This window comes from Aquila chrysaetos, chromosome 12 (genome assembly GCF_900496995.4).
Source record: "Aquila chrysaetos chrysaetos chromosome 12, bAquChr1.4, whole genome shotgun sequence".
Classification (NCBI taxonomy): Eukaryota; Metazoa; Chordata; class Aves; order Accipitriformes; family Accipitridae; genus Aquila; species Aquila chrysaetos.
In genome coordinates, this window is record NC_044015.1 from 10,132,458 (window position 1) to 10,159,595 (window position 27,138).

General features: G+C 41.9%; 1 protein-coding gene across 2 annotated transcripts; it reads right to left on the bottom strand.

Moving 5' to 3' along the window:
• FAM20B (FAM20B glycosaminoglycan xylosylkinase) lies at positions 1–27,138 on the bottom strand. 2 transcript variants are annotated; one of them, XM_030032962.2, is made up of 9 exons: positions 26,953–27,138; positions 26,716–26,823; positions 18,662–19,192; positions 15,817–15,903; positions 13,218–13,327; positions 10,798–10,969; positions 7,918–8,109; positions 5,568–5,627; positions 1–3,788 (listed from the first exon to the last, which is right to left on the bottom strand). In XM_030032962.2, the coding sequence occupies exons 3-9, from the start codon at positions 19,036–19,038 to the stop codon at positions 3,557–3,559; spliced, it is 1,230 nt and encodes a 409-aa protein (XP_029888822.1). In that variant the 5' UTR covers positions 19,039–19,192; positions 26,716–26,823; positions 26,953–27,138; the 3' UTR covers positions 1–3,556. The 2 variants fall into 2 exon arrangements, with proteins under 2 accessions (XP_029888822.1, XP_029888824.1); XM_030032964.2 differs by lacking the exon at positions 26,716–26,823.

The window sequence follows — 27,138 nt, forward strand, 5'->3', positions numbered from 1 at the left end:
TTAAACAATCCATCAATGTTGCTTTATTAAAATCTTTATTCACACAATGTTGCTTTATGCGGAATCTGACCCTGGGGGATACAAGTACAAAGTCACGATTGCATTCTGTTTTCTTATTAGCAACCTCCATTTGCGCAGCTGCTCCCAGGGGCAATCCTCTGACAGCTCCAAGAGGGGTGTCTGTTTCGAGCATCTTGCTCCAGCTGCCACAGCAAATAAATTACCTTCTCAATAAATTAGTATTTTTCAGTTGAAGTTTGTTTGGCAAGACACACTCCAGTTCATTAGCTGCTGGAAGAGGAGCCAACTTCAGTGTCTCCTCCGGCCCGGCTGCTGACTTAAGAAGGAGGAGATAAATAGCAGATGGCTGAGGATGCTCTCTTTTTAATTAGTTCTTGATTTCTGTGCTTCAAGCGCTCTGATATTACTAATATCCACAACACAACCATTTTGTAACATCTGGAGCCAGCAGATTACAGTGTGCACAGTGAACAAGAATTAGAAGGTGTCATGAAAACCTCATCGACAGAGCACAGCACCTGCCTCACAAATCACACTATTTTTTCAGAGATTCAAGCAGACCCTGTTCGTATGTGAATGCTGCTTCTTATTTCCTTTGGAATGGTTACAATTGAAAATTCCTCAGGGTTCTGTACGCAAGCAAAACAATGATCGCTGCCAAAATGCCAGAGATTATCACAAGGCCAAACCAGATCTTCCTGATTTTGGGTAAGAGAGGAATTTATTCTTCTTTCCTGCTGCAGAACACCAAGCTCCAGTGGTGTTTACAGTTAACAGAAGCATCAATATGACAAAAAAAAGAAGAAAAAAAAGCAACCATTTCTTGCTTCCTCCTATTGACGATGCCGGACTTCATGCCCTTTGTTCACAAGTAAACCAATACTCTGCTTTAAATCTTTGACATTCATACCGGGGAAAAACTTATCCCCAGGTTCCATCTGATGGCAAAGGCTTCAGCTTAGAGCCCCACGAACAAGCAATGCATAAGTCCTGAACACTAATTCATAAAGACAGAAAGATTTTTTTTTAATCCATTACTAAATCAAATAAATGATCAAGAGTGATCATACAGAAATCAAAACATCAAATTTTGGTAGATCCTTCCCAAAATATTAAGTGCTCATGACTAAGCTCAAAGAGAACAGGCTTTTAAAAATGCTACAAGCCACTGCCACGTGCTTCACCGTCTCCCCTTTGTGTAAATCATCTTAAATTTCCTGGGAAACCGTTTATGCCAAAATGCCTCAGTATGAACCTATTCTGCTTTAGAATAAAAGCATTCACTAACCACCGAACTGCTGCCCACGGTACTTCCCAAAAATATCTCGCTCAACCACTGAAATCTGACTGCCAGCCAAGCGACAGGCCAGCTCGGGCCCCGGGCAATCCCTGCGTGGCTCCTGCCCACACTCACCATCAGCTGAGCACACTCGCTTCTGCCCTAAGGGAACCCGCAATGCACAATCCACGCCAGTGGGTTAAACTCACCGAAGGACCATGGCTTCTAAAGCATGTGTTATATTACCAAGTACAGCAATAAATGGGCACTGGCTTAACACCAGTGTCCTAAAAGCTGGCTGTGTGTTACAGTCCTGACTAGTAACACCAATAAATAACTCCAGATCCCATTCTGACTCTGGGGCGGGTCTGTGATGTGGCCGAGTCCAGAAGAGATCTAGAAGAACATAAAATTCAATTTCAGGCTAGCAGTTGCATTCTACTTTCAAGATACTCTGCTCATGCAATGACAAAAAAGACTTCAACAAAATCAAACCGCGTTTTTAGAATAAACTCTCACTAACACCTCTTTGATCAGGTACGGCAGCAGGAGCAAGAACAGAAACCAGCTCTTTATCTGCCCGCCACATTACTGCAGAGCTAGAAAGATTGACAGACAAATCAAGGAAAAGGTCTTAAAATGACATTTTGCTGCTCTTGCTCACAAGTCCAATAATACATCATCACTTTGGGAAGCGAGCTCTTTTCTTACTTCTAAGGACCATACTATCTGAACTGAAAATCGATGCAAAGCTGTTAAATTTGGAAACATAATGATGAAGCTGCTTCCCTTCTGGAAACAGAGATTCAGACCTACCACAAGTGTGACAAGTTTTACGGCCACAAGCTCATCCACAGTGCAGGCTGACGCAGTGCTGAAGGATGACAGGACTAGCAGAAGACAAGTGCTACGAGTCTGCCCTGAAAAGCCAACTTAGACCTCCTCTCCCCTATCTATGGCAAACCCCTTAGGAGCGAGGACCCCAGAACATCACAGTGGGGGTTGAAGGAAGCAGCTGGGGAAGGCAGCAAACCTACTGGAAGTGCTCACAGCTTCAGAGCTCAGCCACAATAGCCAGGCCAGGTAAACGGTGGGACTGAAAAAACTGCTGGTGTTCCACAAAACAGCAGCACTGAGCTGTGGTTACAACATCGAGCAGCAGGAAGCTCTCTCCAAACGAGACGAAGAAGAAAGAGCTCAGCTCGGGGTTCTTGCCATTCTTCAGGGCCTTGCCGACAGCTGTTGGTTACTGGGAAGTCCAGCAATACACCTCTCTTTCCCCAGCGCAACGCGCCCAGATTCCCCACATTAAATAGGGCATTCAGTAAGCAGCATGACCTCGCTAAACGGAACCTGCTTCCAAGGAGAGATTCTGCCCTCCTCCTCAGCTACAATGGAATGAAAATTTGGTTAATATGGACACAGGACTACAAGGATATTTCCTCTAGTCAGACCTTGCCAGATTCCTTAAAAATGGAAAACAGTGACAGGACATATGGAAACTAACTGTAACCCCTTAATTACAAGTGCTGTATAACCACCCTGTCCTCCCCTAAATCTCCAACCCTGTGGATAAGTGTTTGATAGGACTTCAGCAAAAACACTGAAGCATTATCACATATGAGGCAAACCCCTTTCCCAGCCTTTTATCAAGGAAAAGTCAACTGAGCAGCAGAGGTCCCCTCTCCCACCCCTAATGGCATTCAGAAGAACATCCCACCCCCGGGGGGGGTGGCACAACTCTTCAGTCTAATAATTATTTTATTCACCACTTCCTCTTTCTCTAAAGAAGCAGTAAAATGCCTAACCAGCTCACAGCTGATTATGTACAACCCTGAATCAGACAAAAACTCATAAGAGTATACGTGGGGAAGAGAAGGGGAGAGGATCGTACTGTTCATCTCCATTTGTTCCCTCTAGATTCAGTTCACAAATTAGTGTCTGTATTCCACACACTTCCACCAACACCAAGAGCCATTTTTATCCAGTGCAATGTCCACTGCCGGCAATGGACACACCACAACAGCCAAGATGCCGTTATGGGTACTGAGCCGTTCAAGGCTCCAACTTCCCACCTCTCGCTGCTGTCAGCCCAAGGTAAAAGCCAGTGTCACCTGTGTTTCTCTGGCTCGGAAGCTTTCCTGTTCATTTCAGTCCATCTTGGCCACAGCCTTCCTGAACTGATTGTGCTGTTTTTCTATCGCTTTTTTGTTTGTTTTTTTTTAAAAAAGGAGTTTCGTCTGTGTTCCACCACAATTACAAATGAGACAGAGTCATCCTGTCTTCCACCAGCACAACATCTGGCCCAAACTGGTCTGTGCACTGCTTCACTGTAGCCAGAATGCTGAGAAGCCGCTGGTCTAGGGCATCCAGATGAGGGTCAGACAGCACTGGTGAGATGGGGTCATGCGACATAGCAGTTTTTAAGGCAGACTTCAGCACTCCATTCTTCAGATAATTGAGTCTGTTCCAGGTAGAAACCCGGATGCTGCAAAAGAAAGAAACAAACACGTCATCGTACCACTGTCCAGCTGAAGTCCCATCAGCAATACCAAAGCCAACCTCTTGAGGGAGCCTGTTACATCATGATTTCATCTAAACAGAATGCAGTCTTATCACAAAAGTGGTTTGGGGATGGGAGGGTCCAGGTATAACTGCATTATAAGCAATATCTAAGTGAAACTTGAAAACTGAAGGTGAAGAGGACAGAACCTAATGTGACATAATTCTTATGTTACACAGGAACACTTTCAACTGCTAGCAAGGAAGTTCTTCAGTCCTGAGGCCTCCCAGACACAGTTTGAAAAGAAAGAAAACTAACAGTCTGGCTGTTAATTAAAAAACAAAACTCATGTTACCTCAGGATGAGCACCACTGACCAACAATTAATCACAAAGGACAAAATTCAGTTGACTGAACTTCCACAGAACACGAACATAGCAGTGATCTTTCTGCTTCATAGGCCATTAAGCTTGTTCATGTCGGGCCATCTCAACTGGCTTGTTCTGTGAAGTCTCTTGGGATTCTTCCCCAAACTTTTGTGTTTAAGCACCACCGGTCTAAACTCTTGGTTTTTGATGGCCTCCAAAAAAACCAGCAATATAAGCAAGTGTTGTAACAAACCTACAGTTAAAACAATTATGCATATGAATTCTTACATGGCATTTGCCTGGTCTCAGAAAGAAAGGATAACTGAAACGCAGGAAACTGCAAAGTCTCCTATATAAACTTCTCTTCTGGTTGCATTTGGGAGAATATAGGTGAGAAAGACTCCAGAAGATCCTCATAAAGCAGGAAATTAAACATGCATTTAAAACTAATGTAGGAAAACTAAAGAATTTGAAAATAATTTAGTTTAACTGTTCTCCATTCTATTCTCATAGAATATGAATTCTAAAGGATCTTGCAGAATGGAGGCCAGGTGTACTGTAGCATGCATAGAGCCTTGCTTAGTGCAGGCAGGGGGTGAGAGCTCAGGCTTTCTGCAGAGTTCCCAGGTTTCACAGGCCCCAAGGAATCTGGGAGCCAGAACCCTCCAAGGACAGGCTCAAGGAACTCTCAACTAAATGCTTAATTTGGAAGGTTTAAAGGAGTTAATGTTATCTTGCAGTAACAGATACAGGAAATAGATGTATCAGTATTTTTCTTCCTGGTACTTTTATCTATTTGTTAATGAGAAGTGGCAATGGCCTGGTGAGAGAGCTGCTACAGAAAACAGGAATTAACAAGTCACAGCCTCTAAAAATAAAATTAATGAAACCACAGCTCACAAGGCCAAAGCAGAAACAAAATCCTGCAAAAACCTACAAACTTCACTTTGAAAGAAGCACCCTGAGCAGTGCTACAGTCTTATTTAGAAACAACATTTGGAAATGAAGGTAGTTAAGTTGCCAGACACGTTGAGTCCTTAGTTTGTATAAGGGAGAACTCAAACTGTGATGTGAACTTTTATTCAGCAGGAGCTGGATGGAGACAGCTGCAGATGCAAAGTACCTGCCATACTAAGGATAGATCTGAATCAGTGACCTGGAGGCAAGACTACTTCCTACAGTCCACCGTCTGATGTACTACCTTAATAAAAATGTATTTCTCAGCTTCTTGAGCAGTGACAATACATCAAACAAACATGGTACCTCAAAAAATTAAAGCACTATGTACCTGAGAGAACATTTTCTGGTTGCCAGAAGGCTTCAAACTTAATTATATTGCAAACTTAAGGACAGCAATTGCATAAGTAAAGTCAACAGCATCCCTGCATTTCACTTACATGCAGCACTGATAAAGAGGAGCCAAGATGCTTCTTTCATCCAGGGCAGGGTTTCCAAAGCTGAAAAGCAAAATTAAAACCAAGTGAACCAGTTGAACTCCTAATGTTGTTCTCAACACCAAGAGATTTGTAAAGAATTCCAAAAAATCAATACTAGGCAATTTCATGCTCCAACAGATCAAATCATTTCAATTAAAATACGAACAGGCCATGACCAATTACAGATATAACTCTCAACAACATCACCTAACGTACCAGGTAAACAGAAGCAACACCAGCATACCTAGTTCTTTATCAGACCAAGGCACCTTAGAAATGAACTTCAGAGCAGTTTAGCAATTGAGCTCATCTTGTGAAGCATGGGAAAGGAATAATTGGTATTCTGGAAACAGAGAGCAGGAGCTTTGCCTGTCTGACACAGCTGGACAGGGAATGAATGAAATAGCACCCATGTGCTGTTTTAGATGGCCAAGCTTAGATCAACAGTTCAACTAACAAGGTGATCAGCTTTAACATTTCATGATCACACTTTCTAAGGGACGCCTGCCAAAAGGATTTCATAGTATTTCAAGCTTCAACTAAACACATGCCTTTTTTTTTTTTTTTTTTTTTATAGTTTCACTCTCCTTATAATACTGTTTTCAACGAAGAACTTTCCCCTCAATAAAGATAACTTACTCTAGGAGTCTGGCGTTACTCTGTTCAAATAATTCTGTTATTAATAGCTTTAAAACTGGAACAGGCTCCTCAGGGAAGTGGTCATGGCACCAGGGAGCGTCTGGATGATGCTCTTAGTCATATGGTTTAGTTTTAGGTAGTCCTGCGAGGAGCAGGGATTTGGACTCCATGGTCCTTATGGGTCCCTTCCAACTTGAGATCTTCTATGATTCTATGAAAAAACTGTCCCCCTATCCCTTATCTCAAAGGAGCTGAAAGAACTTTACTTAAGCTTTCAAGAAAATAATTTACTTCTGGGCCTGCAAAGCCCCACTGGAAATGTTTTCCTAACGTTATAAGCACGTACCACCATAATGAAAGGTCTGACATGACCTTCAACTATTGTATTCACTTCCAGTGACTAACAGATTAGTGGCTTCCTCCTAGCACATTGCCAGAGCACTATAGAAAGACAGTTTTTGCCAAGTTCACCTAAAGCAGTCTGAAAGCAGCAATAATTAAGCAGTCCCAAGGTGGAATGCATCCTGCTGACAAAACAGAAGGAGTGTTACTGAACGGGCTGATGCATAAAGACAAAATACTCAACTCAGCCACTGCAGACAAATTAGAAACAAAGGAAGGAATCCACTACACAAAAGGCAAATGGCAAAAGAAATGGTAATTCCAAGCCTTCCAAGGATCTGTCTAGATCAGAGGTCTCAACTGCTGTGTACGCTTCGTACAAGTGGTATGCAAAGCCACCGCAGAGCAGAGCCTCGCACAGGAACTGCCAGAGCTTAACCATCCGCAGAAGGGGAAACTCACTGCCACTGCAGATGGTAGTGCCCATCAGCAAAAAAACCTTTGGAGTCTCTGAACTAAATCATGAGAAAGTGGAATAGGTTATTTCTGTTTTTAAGAAAAATCAAGCAAATTGTTATGATTTAAACAAGGCTGTATCTTCAATAGGATTTTTATCTTAAACTATACCAGCCAATATACAAAAACTCTTGCAAAGACAGAACAACAGTTAAACACATACCGATAGTAAAGTTTGGCCTCAAGAAGGACTTCTCATCAGCTCCTCTCAGTTACTACATGCTTCATTTTTGTTTCAATAATAGTTAATGTCCACACTCAGGACACCGTCATATTTTGCTCTCAGTATCAGTTCTATCTCCATTTTGAACTTCTAACCTTTTAAAGCCAGAGTAGACATACCCAGAAGGCAGGGAATGCCAAATTATTCAGAGACACATTTTGAAAGGATCTACTTTTACTATGGCACTAATACTCACTGGTAAATAATAAATCACAAGTTTTAAATCTTCCATTAATTAAAAGCATAAAACAGAGGAGCTTTTCTGGGGATAGGAGAAGAGAAGCAAGCAAACCTTTGAAAGTTGCTTGGGAAAAAAGGTCGGACTGTGCTAATTTGGGAATTTCTGTAGTTTGAGTAAGACTTTGCCCAAAGCAGTCATAGTATTTAGAGTACAGAGTAAGCACCACAGCCTTTGAAGGACCCTAATAACTGGTGACTAATTTCTGATAAGAAGGAAAGCTTTGGATTTTTAGCACAAAAGGTATTAATGAAAAAATTAGTGAGAGAAAGAAAACAGAGAGATACAGAGCAGATAAATGTGTGCCCTCGTGCTTGCCACTGCCTGGCCACCAGGACTTCCCTTACCCTCACCTTTTGGCATTATCCAGGAGAATGAGCATACTGGCTCCTTCATCATCCTGGAAACTCTCATAGTGATGCCGATCAGCATTCCCAATCAAATAGTCAAAGATGGCGGTGTCGATGATATCAAGGAGACGAGGGCCTGAGTCATATGGTGAAGTCTTCTTCACAGCATCACAATAACTTTCGTCATACTCCCACCTGTGGGCCATCAAAAGAAACCAAATCAAATCTTCAAGGAACACTCCATCATTGCACAGCAACAGTATTCATAGCTGCCCCTTTATTCACTTATGAGTGCATAAAGAAAAGGTAAGCGCAGCAGCCAAGGCTATATAAAGAAGAAAGAGCTACACAGAAGTGTTTTATTTAAAGAGTAAATCCTGTATTAACACCCTAGCATATGGAGCAAGCTATAGTTTCAGTGCAAGGTTACACATCATCTTCCTACAGAAAACAAGGGTGAGTTTGCTTCCTCACTGCTCACAGGTCAGCAGCGGCTGGGCTGCCTCACAGCAAGATTACTGTTGTGACTTGCCTCCCTTAACTTCCTAACTAAGGACTTCAAGTACTGCGTCTATTTCTATTGCCTTGACCTGCTTCCATCAGTCTTGCTTTCCAGCGATCCTCTTAATTTTCTCTTTCTAATGCAAATCACCTCATCACGGTTACTAATGACCTCCTCTGTCCTGAGGAGAAGGGCCTCATATGTGTTCATTCTCCTTCATTCACCGTTGTCTCTTTCCTCCCCACTTTCCTTTCAGACTATCTCACCACCTTCTCCACTGGCAAGACTTCAAGCCTCCCTTTTCTCTCCTCTCCTTCTACACGTAACCTAGGCACGTACTTCTGGTCTCATAACATGGATGTCATGTCTCAATTCGCCAAAGCTAGGATTTTTAATTTTCTCATTTTCTTCTTTACAGTTTTCAAAGCTGTTCAACACCACCACCAAAACAGCCAAATCTCTAGTGTATATCCTTTCCATCTGTCAACCTAAATAGCAAGTACATCTATAACATCTTCCATGTAAGGACTGAAACAATCCTTCACAAAATTGAAGTTAAGTTGGAAATGCCTTAAACCATCTGTGACTTGGAAACAGAAATGGAGGAAACACAAGCTGGAGAGACTCGCTGACATGCTCAAAATTGCAGAGAGTCATAAAAGCAGGGAGAAGATCAGAATTTAACTACTAGAACTGCCACATACCCCACCTCATCTTCCAGAGGTCTGGAGCCTAAGCTCCCACTACCCCATCTTTCCTCCAGTTATCCAAATCAGAGTGGCCAAAAATTTATCTTCTCAATGTTTTGTTGACACATCACACACACTCCTCAAATGCTGTCTCCAGTTCCCTCGTTCTTTTGCATCAAGGTCCAACTCATATTCAACTTACAGCACAAATCCACAAGGCAAAGTCTCAGAACATACTCATCCTTGTACTGGATACATTTCTTTTATGCTACATCCCTCTCCCCCTCAAGTGTTTCTTTTTCTCTCATTTTCCTTTAGATCAGTACTTAATCTCCCTTCTACAATTTTTCAGATATACTATGCTCCCTCTTCTCATTTTCCATTCAGTCTTCCAAGATAGACCTTTCTCCGACATTTATTTCTGATCATTTATATTGTATTAGCATAGGACTTCAAAGGTCAGGGGTTTTACCTATTACATGTCCATTAAAAATTATGTACACTAATGTGACTATATGAATTATGTTCAAAAGGTCAACTCAGAAGAGAGTAGAAGCAGCTAGATCAGGAAAAAATCCTACAGACTTATTCTTCCATAATTACCAGACACAGAAAAAGGAGAGCATGACATCTAGAATGTTTAATTCTCCTGATGCTCGCAAAGTGAAAAGCGCAACACAACAAGGTGCAAGACAGAACCATGCAATCACATCTGAACAAGGCAAGAGGAACTGAGTTTAAAATACAGCGAATATCAAATCAGCATAGGTACCAGGCTAAATGCCTGTGCAAGTAGGCAGTTTGTGATGAAAAACAGTCTCTCAAAAAAAGAAACACCTCCAAGAAATTCAGTCCATTCATTACTGCAATTTACCATGTACTAAATACAGCTGATTTTGACCTGTTGAAAAGGAGATAACATCTGCTGCTCAAAAATCGAACTGTACATTTAATACTCTAAAACAATTCAATGAAGCCTTCGGATGAGATTCTTTCTGAGAACAATTGCATCGTTGGAAATCAGTGGCTATTTTAGATCAAGAACTAAAAATCTCTTTCTAATCACTTGTCCACAACACAGACTTGGACTCCTCCAACCCAAATACTCAGACATGTTATGTCTATTGTACAAGATTGCTAGATCCCATGTTTGTCCTTCTCTGAAAGCATTCTTCAGATGCTGAGCATGGTCACCAAATACTGATGGTATTCAAAGCAAAGAACTTTTCAGTGCCCACCTACTTAAGCTAAACCAGCTCCACAATTCTTGAAACAAACTACACGGACCGTGAAATCAGGTCTGGCAGAAAATAGCACAGTGCTACCATATTTTAGCGGGCCACAGAGAGACACAGTGTCAACAGAAGGTCTAGTGGCACAAGAGAAGAGTCTTGGTTTGCCCAGAGCCAAGATTTTCAGAGCTTGGAGTGACTGCATGGTGGAGTTCTGTTCCAGGCAAGAAGTAGGAAAAGGACAGCACTTAGTATTGTGGAAAACAATGAAGATTTCTTTCTAGCTCATTTTAATTTAAATCTCACCCTAGACTTCTTGACTTCTACTGTCATATCAAGAAAACTGTCGGCAAAACTCTAGGTTTTGAGAACACTTGCTCCTTAATTAGCCACTGTATTGCAAGGGTAATTCTAGCAGAAATTATCATGCATAAAGAATAACCCTATCATGTTCTCATACCTGGCAAGTTTGCCTTCACGGTAAGTCCTACCCCATGGGTGCCGATGTTTCTGAAGAGGCCAGACATCTGGTAGCCACAGAGTCACTGACCCCTCCATGATGTCCCCGTCTGCACAAGCTGGCTCTGTTTCCCGACAATAGTAGCACTTCCCATAGAAGCAAGTGTTATTACCTAAAAAAAAAAAAAAAAAAAAAAGGAAAAAAAAAGAAAAAAAAAAAAAGAGGGATCAAAAGAGCAGAACTTAATCCAAGAGATGCCAACTGAAATGGAGGAGCATATTGTTGCAGCAGAGCCTTCCCTGCAATAAGATTTCACTGCACTTGACCTCATGCTTCCTATCTCTTGAGAGGGAGAGGCTCAAAAGAGATTAAACAGACATCTATTCATTCAAAGCAACATTAAAGACTAATATTCAAAGCAGAGAGTAATTATATTTTCTAATGTTTTTATCACACTGAGAGTTAATACAACATTGCACTATCAACAAGTTTTTGTGATCCCTTCTTAGTCCTTAGGACCTCGACTTTGCAACCTTAGCACTGCTTGTTTTTTAAAATTTCACACTTCATGTGTCAAATTTCCCATTTTTTTGAAAAAGTTGACCAAAAAGGGACAAGTGAAAAAAGACTAAGCAGAACTCAAATTAATTTGGAGCCCTGAGACCTGCCACACGTCTCAGTTACTTGAGCTGACTGAGCAGGGGAAACACAAACAAGCTGTCATTCTTATATGATCTAGGAATGCAGATCGGTCAAGTTTCATGAGTGTCTTCTGACAGAGAGGAACGATGAAACCCTGCAGTCTTTAGTCCATTAAGGCCTATGTAGCCTGTAGCATAAAGTAATGTGCATAGCCTAGATTAACATTTTTAGCTTAAGCTTTTCTATTTCACCCTTCCAACCTGCCTTTGCTTGACCCTTGCCAAGTTAATTCCAGTTCCACACTCACAGATGTTCTTCCAAAATATTCAACTATGTGTCACTTCCTTGTGATTCCACCTATTTCCTGTCCTTTCTTCCTTCGGCTCTATATCCAATAACCTCCCCAAACCAGGCCCAGCGCACTGAAAGACGTCTTTTTCACTTTCCACCCTCACACATCACAATCCCTTAGCCAGCCAGCGCTCCTTTGCAGTCCTCCAACCAGACCCAGCTCTTGTGCTCCCACTGCCCCAGTCAGACAAAGTGAGGACATCAGAGAGATGATCATTAACAGCATAGAGCTTGCAGCAGACCAGATCTCTTATTTGTAAGGAAAGCGCTGCACGTCTCTCTTCCTATCCATGGCCTGCAGCAGGTCTAGCGAGAGACAGAATTCTTTGAGATTCTAGCTGCAACTCTAGCAAATCTGCACTAAGTATGCATGAATTATCTTTTCTTCAAAACCTCAGAAACTTAGTCAAATTGGGGTTGACAAGAGATCACAACCTTCTCCCCACATCCACCCATTTCTTTGGTTCATGCTCTGCAGAACAGGCAGTTCCAAGGAATCTGAGGAAAGGCAATGAAAATTTCTGAGGCCATACTTTTCAAGTCAGCATTTCTGCTAGAAAACTGCTTAGTTATCTTGGCTGAAATTAGAAAAAGTAAAGTCTGCCTGAGGCAGACACCCAATCTGAATGCAAAAAGAGCTTGGCAAAGCAGAGCTACTCTCATCTGAGTTACACCTTATAACTGAAAGTGTTAGGCAAACATAGTAGGTGAGATTACCGACAGTGCTTGTAATAGAAATATACACAGGCACACATATTTACCAGCTGTAATGAGCAATCATCTCTAGTGTTGTCTTATTAGGGGAAAAAAAAAAAAAGAGAAAAAAGAGTAATAATTAGATATTTTATGAAAGCCTGAAGGAGTTAAGGCTGCAGCATAAGTCATTTCTTGGTGCTTAATGACCACCTGGTAGGAGTTCACATTAATAATTCCCATTAAGTGTCCTTCACGGCATAATTACTGTAAACAACATACGAAGTTCTGACACATGTAGTTATGAATGCTCAGCAGACTGATGTAGCACAAACAACATCTAATACCAACTGACACATCAGCTCTATAAATTATCCCAAATCACCACTGTTGTTCGCATTAAATACAATTTCATTTTTTAGCTTTCAGGCCTAATCATAGACTTTTCTAACCACCTCTGACAACAGAGAGAAAATTCTTACTCCAAAAAAATCCCATCTGTAACAGCAGCATGAGAGAACACAGAGAAGTTACAGAGGAAAAACTACTTGGAGAAAATCAAGTCCTCCTCCCCCGCCAAATGGGGTTATACAAGCATTATGACCTCTCTTGGCACAGAAAGAGACTTACCAGCTTCCTGTATGATAGTTAACTGTTCTGTAACCCCATGGCTCTTTTTCCCCATTAAACACGTTTTTCTTTACTGGCCTGCACAATCCATGGAATCCACTTACCCACAGCCATGAAGGTACCCAGAAGCTGCTCTGTGGCTACTGGTTTGATCTCTGTACGTAGATTCACAAACCTGCCAACAACCAGTGGAGCTCGTCGGAAACCTAGAATTCTAATTTGGGGCGAAAAAACATGACATGAGAATTTGCAACACAGGCAGCAGTTCTAAATTAAACAAAACAAAACAAACCCACAGTCTTTGTGCCATTGTCTGAACTTGAGATGACTAAGACCAGAGAATAAAGTTGGAACCCTACAGCAACCTCCTCTATTCTCCAAGGCTAAATAAGGAAACTCCTTTTTCTTAAATGCCTGGATGTTAAACTTGCTTTATAAGCCATCAGTGACACTCCTTTATTAGAGCATTTGCAGCAGAGCAACACAGGATGCACCATGCTCCAACTCTCAGAAATCAGACCTCATACCAGAAATATCCATCATCTGTCTTGTGCACAGGCTGAAGCAGTAACCATATGACCTTTGGGCTGGTCACCTGGAAAGATCATTTATAATTTGTGGGAATTACTATCTATTAAAATGTTATGTTTAAGCCCAATTCAATTATACTTGAAAGTAAACAATCTAGGAGTTATTTTATTTGGCTTGAGCGGGGAGGAAGAGAGAATGGCAGAACAAAACTGAATGCCTGAAGTGTCTGGAAAAAAAAGAGAGGTGGGAAAAATAATTATAAAACTTGCAGTCACGAGATCCAGGTTCCACCCCCATGTCTGCCACAGTCTTTTCTCTGTGACCACAAATGACTTGGGCATTTCTAGTGGAATTTTAAAAGTGCTTAAAGGAGGAGTACAAACATCAGTACAATGTCAGCCCCAACTCTCTTAGTGTGCTTTTGATACCCTGCTGGTAGTCTTTCCATCTCAGAAAAAGAGACTGAAAGGGGACTGTCCCTTCTGAAAAAGGGACAATCTACATTGCATAGAAATACTGGGAGAGTCACTCTTAACAGCTGCAAAATGTCTTTTTTTTTTTTTTTTTTTTTTAGATATTCAACGACTAAGTCCCCTTCCATAAGTATAAAATACGTCTAAGAAAGGGCAACACAAAATGTCTGCCTGAACAAATCATGTATGCATAAAGACAAAATTCATAGCCAATAGAGAGTGTTATGTACAGCTTGAGAAAATGTGGGGGTTCCAAGTAAATAAGCACAAAGCTTAGATCTGGAAAACCTGTCCCTGTATTTTCAGACCCACAGCTGAAAGGCCACTATCCTGGATAGCACAGCCTCCCCATTAGGGGTAAACATACAACATGATTCAGATCCTTCTTGAAACAATGGCATCCTCGGACAAAATATGTAAGTGTCATCATTCAAAACAAAGGTGCATGCTAAAGTTTTGTGGGCAAGTAGCTTCTGCTAGGTATTCCTGAAGAATATAGAGGTGCATATTCACAAAGAGAGGAGAAAGGCCAGAGAAACAAGCACAAACCCACAACCAAATAGACAGCAAGGAATAGCTAAGAAAAAGGGGTTTGGACACTGGAAAGAGGCTTTGAATTGTGGCTTTACAAGGTTTGATCACTGCTTTTTCAGGGAAACTGAAAACTGTGTGTTTCTTGAAAGCACAAATGGACAACAGACATCTGGGTACATCATCTTTTTTTGGTCTTAAAATACCCTGATTTTGGCCCACCACCTCAAGATTACAACAGCAGCAATGGGTATTACACAACCAAACCTTCCTAGAATTACTAATTTCCATTGCCTGTGCAATGAGTTCCACAGATGAATTAGGACTAACAAACATATCTTTTACTACCTATGAATTCAGTCACAGTGACGAGCCTCTTATGTAACTGAGAAACCTCAGTTTAAGTCCAACCATTCTGGTTTTTATATTTGTCCCTCCTTACTCCCTTTCCCAAGATTTTAAGTCTTATTTAAGAATTTTTCACATCTTTAATTATCTTCAGAGATCTTCTCCAAAGTGCCAACATAGTCCTCTTACAAGGAGGAGACCAAGACTGTGCTCGTTTATTCTAGATGAAACTGCACCTCTAACAGTATTTCGTAACTATTGACATTCATTGTTTGGTATTTTCTGTCCCATTCTTTATATGTCCTGTAACTTTGTTTTTCTTCTGGTAATTGTACCTCCAGCTCAGGTCCACAGAACCACCTGGGTACCCCTGAATACAATTACTGTACATGAATAGCTGTTTTTCCTCTAGGATGCACTGATTCATATTTAGTCTAGACTAAATTGTTAGTCTAGACATTAGACTTAACTTTTTAGTGTACTGGACATTAACTTAGCATATACATTCAGCATTTCAGACTCTTCCACAGGATTTGGCTAACCTCTTTCTTCCATTTAATATGAAGTATCAGTGGTTTCAGTGCTCATTCTCCCTTTCAATTTTTTCCACAAAAAATCTTAAGTGTTAGAATCTTGCACAGATCTTTGAAATGCAGTTTCACAAAAAAAGCTAACTTTTACTTTTGCCTTCAATGTGGTATATTGGCAGGTTAGAAATAGCTTACATCTGAGGTGTATTCTTCAAGGAACTCCTTTTTCCTCAACTCTGAAAAAGCATTTACCAGAGACAACAAAACCAGGTAAACCAGTAATTCCATACCTATCCAAGTGAAAGGCTGCCACTTCTGCGTTGTGTCTGTCATAGCCAGCGTATGGTTCTCCTTCCACTACATAATCCCTGGCATATCTGTAATTGAAGTAAGTCAATATTCATGCAGGATTTCCATCAATTTTGCTGTTCAGAGTAACAAGTGCAATAACAGTGCTATGTTAAACAGACTCTGGGTCACTTTCAAAATGATTGCCAATGGGAGAGAGAAAAAATATTAATGAGATTAAATAGCATACAGACTGTTGAAATAGTACATAAAGAGGAAAGGTCAGTAACGTACGGTGGTCTCAAGAGCTTGGGAAGCGGTGCCCATTCAGACTAATGAGTTTTAATTCAACCATATGCCAAGTCACATCTAAGAACAAAGAGCACAGACCCAGCTACAGAACAGGGGACTATTTATACTGGAAAGCAGCAACTCCACAAACGATTTTGGGGTTAGAATGGATTGTAGATTAACATGAAAATACAATCTGATATTGTGGAAGAAATGCCAAATGCAATCTTTAGTAGCTAGAAAATCAGCAAGCGTGAACCTGAGGACAATACTGGATATAAAAAGACCCTTTATTCTGGTGGAGAAAAGACGTAATGAACAGCAAGAAATAGAAATTAGACACTCATTACAACAACAATGGTATATTTTGGTGAAGTGGTGGGCTTTTTTCCCCTTTTTTTCTTTTTTAATAGATGTTACTTACATTGTGAAGGCAAACACAAATTTATGAGGCTCATGACATTTGAATCAGATCTAGATACTGCTTAAAAAGCATGCTTCAGACAAGCATAAAATACCACAATCAATATCGAGTAAATGGGTGAAATGCAATACATTTTCAAATAAAGTAAGGCCAAATTAGATTACCTATTTTCTCATTTCCATCTATGTATCAAATTGTGTAAACTGGATTATTTCCAACAGACTTGGGGTTCAAGCAGTAGCAGCAACAGCGTAAGAGAAGCCACAGTGCTCTACTTTGATGTTTTAACCCTGCTCAGAGAAGATCTGGGGCAAGGTGACAGTCCATTTCACCAGTCTGAGCAAATGCTTTAGCTTCCCTGCAAGGCAGCTCAAAAGAGAATTAACCAATTCAGGATGGTATGGAGTTTTTGGGAGGAGGATCTGACAGATTCCTGCCAAATTGGAACTTACACCAAACAAGCATCTTATTTCACACAAACCACTGGCATGTTATGGTAGCAACTATTAATCAATAGCAACTTAGGCTGGATTTCAAGTAATTTTGAAATGAGACGGCTAACCCTCAGAACATGTCCTCTAAGTCAGGTCTTTTGGATGTACTTACAGCAGGTTTTTGAAAACATGGTCACATTTTGAAAGCTGCAGAGCTAAAACCTATTGGTAAAACACAACCAAATTATTGCTTCCATGCGCGGTAGGCATCTAGTCCTTTCTAGAGCAAAGGTAACAAGAGAATTCATTCTTCCCCATCCAGTAAGTTTTCTCAAAAAGGTTTTTAGCAGTAACTTTGACATATCTGTCAGGTCAAAAGCTAGTTAAATAGACTATTTTGCAATGACAGAACAAGACTCTACCTACAAGCCTAGCTATTTAGCAGTCACAAACAGAACATGGGTCTACCGGTATGGCTAGGGCCATACTGTCTAGCACTCCTATAAACTGTCTAGCGCTCCTATAAACATTCCCAGCTGCACATGTCCTTGATGGAGCACAGTCACTGTGTTCGCCTGCACAGACATTCCATTATGGGAATGTAATTTAATGCTTGGTGAAACGCTTTACAGCACTCACTTATACATAAAGCGCTATAGAAACGCCATGTCTTGTTACTGCATTTATTGGATGAGCCGGCTGTTGTACCACCAAGACATCTGTGTGCAAGGTTCACACTGTTTAAACGCAGCCTAGCCCCACAGTCAAGCTCCAGCTAGACTAGTAATTGACCATATAGAAACAGGACTGTGAACTCAGGAAGCGGAGGGCTGATTTTTTTTCTGATTCTCTAATCATTCATTAACATGACAGAAAAACTGCATGCTTGCTCAACCAATATACTTTGGAGAGAGATGTACTCACTCTGTGATGACAACACTTTACGTTTGCAGTGCACTCCCTCAGAACACACCTGCCTTACTTTTTTTACATCTTTCTTCTCCTTTTCCCTGAAGGCAAACAGTTCAAAAAGCTTTACAGACATGCACAAGACTCTTCATAAATGTTCAATCATGTCTAATTTCCCTGCGGATCACCGTAAACAGAGGCCACACCAAGGAAGTATCACTACCCACCCACTCTTACATTGCTCCTCCACTAGTCACTATCGGCAGACAGGAAATTCAGGGGCTTTCACTCTGACCTACCAAGCCATTTTTACAGTCTTCATGCAGTTACACCAGACACCCAGATCTACTTTTAAGACCACTGTCAACTTTCACTCCCTCCCTCTTCTTGAACTGCATTCTCTCATGGCAGTTCGACATGACCCTTACTCAGAAAGAGTAGGCAAGACCCGTCTCCACACTGCCAGAACCTGCACTCCACAATGAGGAAGACACTGCTCAGAAACATCAGGTTTAACCAACATTCCCTCAGGACTGATCACAGTGATTATTCTTTTAACCTCAAGACAGGCTGTTTCGAGCATCAAAACTACACAGCCTGAGAGACAGTTGGCTCAGCAACGTAATGTTACTAAAGCACCAGCAAGGCTCTGTACTGTCTCACAAATAACAGAACGGCCTTTCCATTTACATGTACATTTGCAACTTAAACATTAATGCAACAACATGGAGATTAAAAAAAAATATACATAAAGCAGTTATTAATTCAGTCATTGAAGGCAACATTTACCTCTTGGGTTTGAAGACAACCTTCTGTCCTCCTTCAAGTATTAGCAAAGCTTTCAGCTGGGTTCCCTTGTATCCCACATCAGCTTTTATTATTTTCTTTGTTGTCATGGCATGCATAACAGCCCCTAGCTCAGGCGTCTCCTCAGGATACACCTCCCGGGGCACTACCCATTGGGATGCAATCTCCCAAGGGGACTGCAACGTATGGTCAAGTCGGGGGTCCAGTTCTACATGGAGGCTTGCCATCATACGGTGAAAGGCGCGCTGGTCCTCCCGGTTGGCAGCTGAGGTGTCCAAGTTGTCAATGAGGAAAACTTTTGTGAAAATGAAGATGACAAGGAGGATGGCCAACAGCACAACTCGCTGCTTTAGCTTCATGGTGACCTTCAACCCTTCTCCCCTGAACCTTTCTTCCAAGCGTTACAGGAAGTCTACTGGAGATCAGGGCGAGGAAGGGGATGTTAGTTAATGAATTTCATTCATAACTTGCATTGTGAAAGAGCTATCACCACTGAAGCATCTTCTGGTACCCCTAAAAATTAACAAAACACAAACTTACAAAACTGCATTCCTGCAGATCCCACCAAACTCACAATCAAGTTTATTCTTGGAACACAAGTTTGCATTTATGTACACTTGTACCCTAAAGCCCAAACATTTCTGTTAAAACACATGGGGTTTGCTGTCTTCCTGTAGCCTTTCAGTAATCTGCACGGAAGGGGAAATTGCCTGATAGCATCTCTACACAGCTGAAATCATAACAGCTATAACTACCACAGGCAAGACTCTTGCAGAGAATTGTAGTTTAAGCTGATGGCTCCAATTTCACAAACACTTTCCCATTAGTAAGAGAACCTATGACCTCTGGTTTCCTAAAGATTTGTCCCTTAAGAGCGAGCTCCCAGGTAAACTTCCTGACCTCTGACAACTGGTGAGAACAGCTGCACAGCCTACTCTCCTGAAGGTACAAGACATAAGGACAGAATAGACTTAATTTATCGCCTTTCATTTGCTGCCACTATCATTTACCCATCTTTCTTCCATTCTTTAAAAAAAAAAAGAAAGAAAAAAAAAAAGAAAAAGGAGAGAAAAAAGGGGGGGACATCTTTACTTCCTTGCGGTTAAATATGTATCTTCTGCAGTCAACCGTAAAACCAATAACCACAGAAAATCCACAAAATATGTGTAATCTCAACACCGAATTAACAAGAAAAAAAAAACCCAAACATTAATACTGCCTCTTCTCAGAAACCTCACCTGCAACACAGTTGAAGCCACATCTGTGTTTCTGTACTTACAATGGGCTGCAAGACATCTCACCCCTCAACAAGCCTTTGCCAGTACAGCGTTAGCATGTAAGGACAACATAACACAGTTAATCACCTGTATTTCAATTATATGGACAGAAATTACCTTTATAATATTAGTTGAACGTAGTCAAAACCCAAATGGAAATAGATACTAAGGCACATCTCTGAGGAACGCTCAGAGCCAACAGAGATTTCTCTTTGCACAAGCTATGCTAATCATGAAAACCACAAATGGCACCCTGAGCTGTGGTAGGACTAATATAGAAAAGCCTTCTCATACAATTTACCAATAAGCATATAAACCCATCATTATTAATCATGTCATGGGAAAAACAAGCTGCACAGGCTAAGTTAATTCACCAGCAGCAACCAAAGGACAGCCAAACTCTGACTTGCTGGCCAAACGCAGATCACTGCCATCTTCAGTGTCTGTGTGGACACCGTCCCCTGTCTGCAAAGGTCACAGAGGGGTACAATGGTTCTGAGGGGCCTGAGCATATCATTGGGGTCACCACCATCGAAGATTAAGGCCGTGGCAAAGAGCAAATGACAGTAAGGCACATCCTTCGAGCAAGTCATCAGTGCAGACTCAGGTTTGGCACAGTATAAGAGTACTAGGATAAAAGCACATGCAAGCCCAAGAAGGACTGCACAGCACCATAAATAAATTTACATTAGGTCCATAGTGGACCCACCCTCCCTCCCCGCTACATCTCCCACCTTCCCGTGGCTCTCCCACCTTCCCGTGTGTCAGTGCTAGCATTCATGCAACCCAGCCGCAAGGTAGTTCAATGATCCAGGTTGCCAATCCACCCAAACATTAACCACCTTCTTTGGTTTACGTGTGAACCACCTACTATGGTTAGTTTTTGAGCCAATGCATGGTTTATCATCTGCCTACAAAACATCACTACTGGTGCAAGTCAGAGAGACAAGGGAGGGCGGCACAGCAGCTCCAAATACCGGAGATGACCCATCAAGCATCTACAAAGCCCACCTATCTACAGAGGGGCACCTTAAGTTACTCAGGTCAGCACTGTCACCCAAAGAATGGCCCTGCCCTCCCTGTACTTCCCACCTTCATGCAATGAACTCCATGAAAGGCCTGATCGGTGTTAAAGCTTGAACATTTTCATTTATCAACTTCTGGGTTCAGCCCTCCTTCCCCCAAATCTGGTTTCCAATGTAGTTTCACAAGCATCTGAGGAGGGCACACCACGAGGCCAAGAACAAGTGTTTCTCCTGGCAGCAGCCCTAGCGACCGTATGTGCAGGTAAAACTACGGCCCAGGCAAGCCCAACAAAGAATCAGCAGCTGAACCACTTAGAAACAGTCACAAAGAGCCCACCAAGAGGGACAAGGAAATCCGGTAACAAACTGTCAGATCTTCCTATTTTCAAGATCACTCTTTTCAGCACAGCAACCAAGCTGAGCACCACTTGACTCGCAGGCGACATGCTCTGGCGATGCATAAGCATGGCTTTTAGCCCAGTTTGCCATCTGAATTTTTTTCCCCGTCATTGTCCCACCTCAGGTGACAGCTTAGTTCAGTGTGGCCCTTCCCAAGTTACACATTTTGCCTCTTAAATACTTCCTATAAAACCTGTCCACTGAAGCAGGAAAGAAAGTGAAAGTCTCCTAATGACAATGAGTTAAAACTGAAATGTGAACAAGCGGTTTAATGTTAATAGCAACCACATAAAGTAACATAAAAACCCCACGAAGGGTAGAGGGTAGGGTGAAAGAAGGCTACCAAGTCTCATGGATGATGCCTCAAACTAGTACTATGGTCCCCTGTTAACTACGTAATACTGATTTTAATCTATTGGAAAATAAGTGCTTATGCTAATAGTGAAGACAACAAATAACATTTACACAGAAATTAAAATGTCCGTTCTGTTTAGGCAGCCTGTATTTCTCCAAACAGCACGTCAATCTGCCTGTTACACACTGCAAGCATGAGAATGAGAAGCGCAGACAAGGAAGATGCACCTGACCCGAGAGCCCCAATTCTTGCAAATACACAACCCGTCACTCAGAGAGACAGCCCTAAATAATAATGTTATTCTTAAATCTAAGAAAGCAAGCAAAGCAGATCAGGCTCTCACTGTATCCTCTCATTGTAATTTCATAATTTCACTTCTTTAAAACTAGTAATTCTAAATAACTTTGAACATTGCTGTTATCAAGATCTGCTTTCATTAATTTTTAAAATCCATTAGAGTTTGTAAGAAGTTACACAGAAGAACACAGTTCCTTTCAGAACAGTTACTTCTCATTATGAGATATGTATACATGTACGCATACATTTTAAGAAAGCCTCACAGCCCAGCGCTGGCCAACTAAAGCACGGGACAGAAACATTTCATACCTTTAGAGCTCAAGCTGGGTACTCGCTTTCCTAGACTGATTTTCAGGAATACCGAATTTCTCTAGGGGCATTCTTTTTGCAGGAGGGAGGAGAATATAACTAGAGCCACCGCTTAAATTAAAGGTCATTTACTTAGATTACCTTTTGTGACAGCTTTGAAACTAATTTTGGCTGAAAACCTCCAATGATGTAGATAGAATTTAAAAAAAAAAAAAAAATTTGCTATAAGACATTTCAGTAATTCCCTGAAGTGAACAACCAGTCCCCACCAAACATTTCTCCTCCAGTTACACAATTACACTCCCCTTTTGCTGTCTGTAGCTTTAAGCAGGTGAGCCGGCTCTGACTTTTTACTGACATCTGCCGAAATGAGTCATCAGCTGCTTTTCTCCAACAAACAACAAAACACCCCTGAGGTTGCTATGCAATCGATTTCACAGGCTAGCTGCAGAGCCTGCACATTACTCCTTAGGTGCCAACATTATGCTCCTTGCTGTACAAGTGAACAAAAATGAATCTCTTCATGAAGAAGTTTACCGTGAAGAGCAGGAACTTAAACTTTATTGGTTTTAAATTGAAGATGGCAAGAGTGACAGTGTTGAGGTGTTGTAAGAAAATATTTACACAGTTTTGGAAGAAAATAATTTGCAGAAAAGGACCAGTCTTTGGAAAAGACTTGGATTGGAAACGAGGATTATGAAAGCTCAGGAAGCGTGAAGCTGGTCCTGGAATGAGGATAGAGATGGGAAAGGTGGCCACAGAAACAAATGAAATAATAACAAACCCCCCAAATTTTAAAAAGGGAAAATTAGCGTGAGCTGTGAGCAGAACTCTGTGGAACGAAGGGCAAAAGGGTCTAGGACAATGACAAAACTAAACCCAGGGGTAATCTCAGGAGGAGACCCAAAAAGGATATAGTTCCAGAAACTGGCAGGGGTGAGAGGACAAGGCACGAGTCTTCACGCTTGACAGAAAGAGGCAAACGGACAGGGTAGCTGCTTACTTCTACCTAAGAGTCGTGGGAATATGGGATGCACAAAATAATAGTAGATGCTCTTTGAACCAGAAGGCATCAGAGAAGGAAAAACCCAAATAAAGTTTTCAGAAGTCAAGTACCTTTTAAGTGTCTGACCAGAGCTAACAAGATACAATGACAGAGTAATCCCTGTGTACTTACAGTCCCAGAACAACACACATTCCCTCCTGCTGTTGGGCAGCAGACACTGATCTCTTACCAAGGTCAGCTAACTCTATCAGTGTTCAGTTGTTGGTTTGGGGTTTTTTTGTTTGGTTTTTTTTTCCTTTTCTTTTTTTCCCGAGCTTCTGCTTAGCATTATCTCCAGCTACCATTACTAAACAGAAGACATAATCCAAAGAGTTCTGTTGCCTTACCACCCAAACTCCCATCTCCACGTTACAGAAGTACAGAAAAACTCATTTCCCTCTCCACAATTTTAACATACTCCTGATCAACCTGGAAAGGAAAATAGTCAGAAATAAACAACCATACCAGGTTTTTAATAGTGTAGTCAACTGGCAGGTTTGCATAAGAAATGCTTCTTGTTTTTCACTACCTCTTTGGGATATTTCCTGATCAATTTTGTCTCTCATTACAATCAGGTCTGTATTCTCAGCAAGTAACAAGTCTTCCAAGTCAATATCCAAATAACAGCATCTTCTTAACCTCACAGTGGGGTCACTGTGCACACCAACGCCTGAACTAAAGTATGCCTACCGGATTAAATACCAACATCATACCACTTCACTCCCAGTTCAAAAAGCGACATGAAATTTGCCTGTTACAAACAGCAGCAAAATCACAGCTACTGTAAACAGCCTACAAAGTTAGCAGAGGACCACATCTCAGAAAACTATTTTTATTGGAGTCACAAGATCAACGCCATGCCACATATCATAACCTTATTTTTATAACATAAATCTAGAAAGCTACTATCTCAAAAATACTTGTGTACAATTTGCAAGGATTTTGTTATGCTCCAAATGACAAATAAGGTCTGAGGGCAGGCAAAGGTTTAGTTTGTCAGCACAAATACACAAAAAATCATAGCTCAAACAGATGCCAATCTGAAATAAATATGGTTAAGTATGCTCTAAGTTCTGTTTAAATGCACGTTTTCTCTTCCTAAATACACTACGCCTTTTGGGATCTCCTATCAAAAGATCTTTAAAAGTTGTCCAGCAGATCCTGGAAAATGCCTTGAAGAAACAGTGTATACAGTAGTGACATTTTCCTCTTCCCAAAATGTACTTCAGTCTCACCAGATCCGTCTTTCTTCCTATCCTCCCCTCTCTGGCCAACTCCTCAGTAGCTCATGCTTGCTTTCCCTCTCTGTGTAAGCCTTGTTATTTCAGTTTTCACAGGCAGGCTCCCACAGACCTTTGCTTAAGATTTTTCAGACTCCTGTCACTTCCACTCTCTGTATGCTGCCTGGTCTGTGTATGAGTTCAGTAATCCAGCGCACAAGGCTTAATTTCTCTGCTATTTCTCCATCTCTTTTTCTGTTAAAACCCCTGCTATCTACAGGCAAAATTTTTGTGACATTCTATGCTCCAACTTTCCACATGTACAACTGCACCCCCAGTTGAGAGCTAGAATATAGACAAATATGAAAGACCACAAGCACTTTAACCACTGCATTAACTGTGCCTGCAACTGTAAAAATCAGTAACTGCCTGATATATTCTCACACGCCTTCTGAAAGAAATGAAATCATTTTGTCCATCTGTCTGTCCACCTTGCCCCATTAAATTCCTTAGTAACTTTCAAATCCATTACCTACATTTCTGCCAAGTTTGTCAGACGAATACGTCCGTGAGCTTTAAAAAAACAACAGGCCAGACGGAGGACAAAAGCCTCAAGGAGCCAAGGACAATTTGGTATATATGCCCCATCTTTACCAGCAGCCAGCTGGCCACCACTCAGCAAACAGGAACACCTGACTCAGCTGGCCGCACGCACAGAGACAGGGCAGATCAGGACACAGGTGGCCCTGGGTGCAGTCCTGGGGAGAGAGACGCTACTGGGGGACTGAGGGTGGGTAGGAGACAAGCAGGAGTTCCTATGGTAGGATGTGGCAAACGAGTCCTCAGGAAACCAGGCTTCCTTAGCTCTCCTCACAGAACAACTTTCCTTCAAGCACCGTTTCCTATGGAAACAAAGTTTATATAATCACGCTTTTCACTGGTAAGCTTTTGGATCCACTGACTAATTTCAAATACATCTCAGAGAACAGTAGATGTTCTGAAGACAGAGTTTATGTGTTTATTGGAAATTGGCAGCTGGGGAGCGCTGAAGGAAAGGCTGCAGCGCTAGCTCAACAGTTGTCTGTTCGCCTTGGCCATCTGGGCAACCAGCGTGCACGCAGCTGGTACATGGAGGGAGCTGGGAACACTGTAAGACAAAGAAGGACTCAAAAGTACTGTAAAGTGGAACGGTACTGGGCATGGGCAGGAGCCGAGGGTACCAAAGCAGAGGCTGCTGGGACCTGGTCAGAAAACAACCGAAAACTTCAGTTTCACTACTAAGGGAACAACTCCCCCTTGTCCCCTTCCTAGTTACTGGAGTTCCACCTGACCATTGCAGGCAGATACACAGCAACAATATAGTGAGCTAGAAATGTTTTAGGGAGCCTTGTTCAACTTGGAAGTGAAGCCAAAGCAGTGAGAAAATTCTGTAGCTTTCCTTCTCAACTTGATAGTCTTATGTTTATTCAGCTCATATGTAAGACGGGCACCAAAAATTTAACCGGGGTCCATATACCCATCTGACATTTAGCAACAACAAGGAGCCCGTCTCTGCTATAAGATAGTGCCAATCAATTTCTGCGACTCCCAAGAAGAGAGGCAGTAGACTATGAACCAGAGGACAAGAGATTTTGGCGTCAGAATTGAGCTGTCAACTTTGTTACTGTGTGAGGGAACAAAATCCACCTCACCCTCCTGAGATTTCATACTGCAAATGGAGACAAATCTTGTTGCAACTATGTAGGTCAGACTTAAAGACACGCGGGGTGCACAGAGTAATTTTTAAATTAAAATAAGACCACAATATTAATGCTCTGTTCTGTAGTAAGTACCAGGTGGGATCTATTCACGTGGAATTCACTGCAAGACAAGAATCTACATTTTACCGTTTTCTCTGTTTGCTCGGACCCTAAAGCACATACGTGTATTGTAAGACCAGGGCCTCAGCTAGCATAAGCCAAAACAGCTGCACTGCTTACACACATCTGTATCGAGAAAGGCTCTAAAGACAGACATCCTTTAAAAGCGGTTAAACCCACGGCTTTGACAACTACGGTCAGCATTTCTGCTGAACAACACACATCTTCTTCTTCACACCCAGACAACGACCTTAGCTAAGGTGCGAGGGGTACTCTTGTGAGCTAGTCCGTTGCGCAGACACGTGTACATCGTTAGAAAGGCAGCAGGCTTCACAGCTGCGCGGGGCTCTTTTCCCATCTGAAAGCAAGGATCCAGAAGAGGAAGGAAACGTAAGAGCGCAGATAAACATTCACATCTGCCATAGCGATGTCCGCGAAGTCCTTAACTGACCACGGATGAAACCGGGAGGTATTTGGGGAAGCTGACCTTCCACGTATGGAAACCGTAGAGCTATTTCCAGCGAGGCAGATCCGCTCAGACCCAACACGTCCTACGTGCCGGAGGACCCAGCCGAGACGGATTTCAGCGGGCTGCTAACGCCGACCTCAGGCACCCGCCGCACCGCCGGGCGCGGCCAGACCTGCCGGAGCCCTGCGCGGGGCGCAGCCGCCC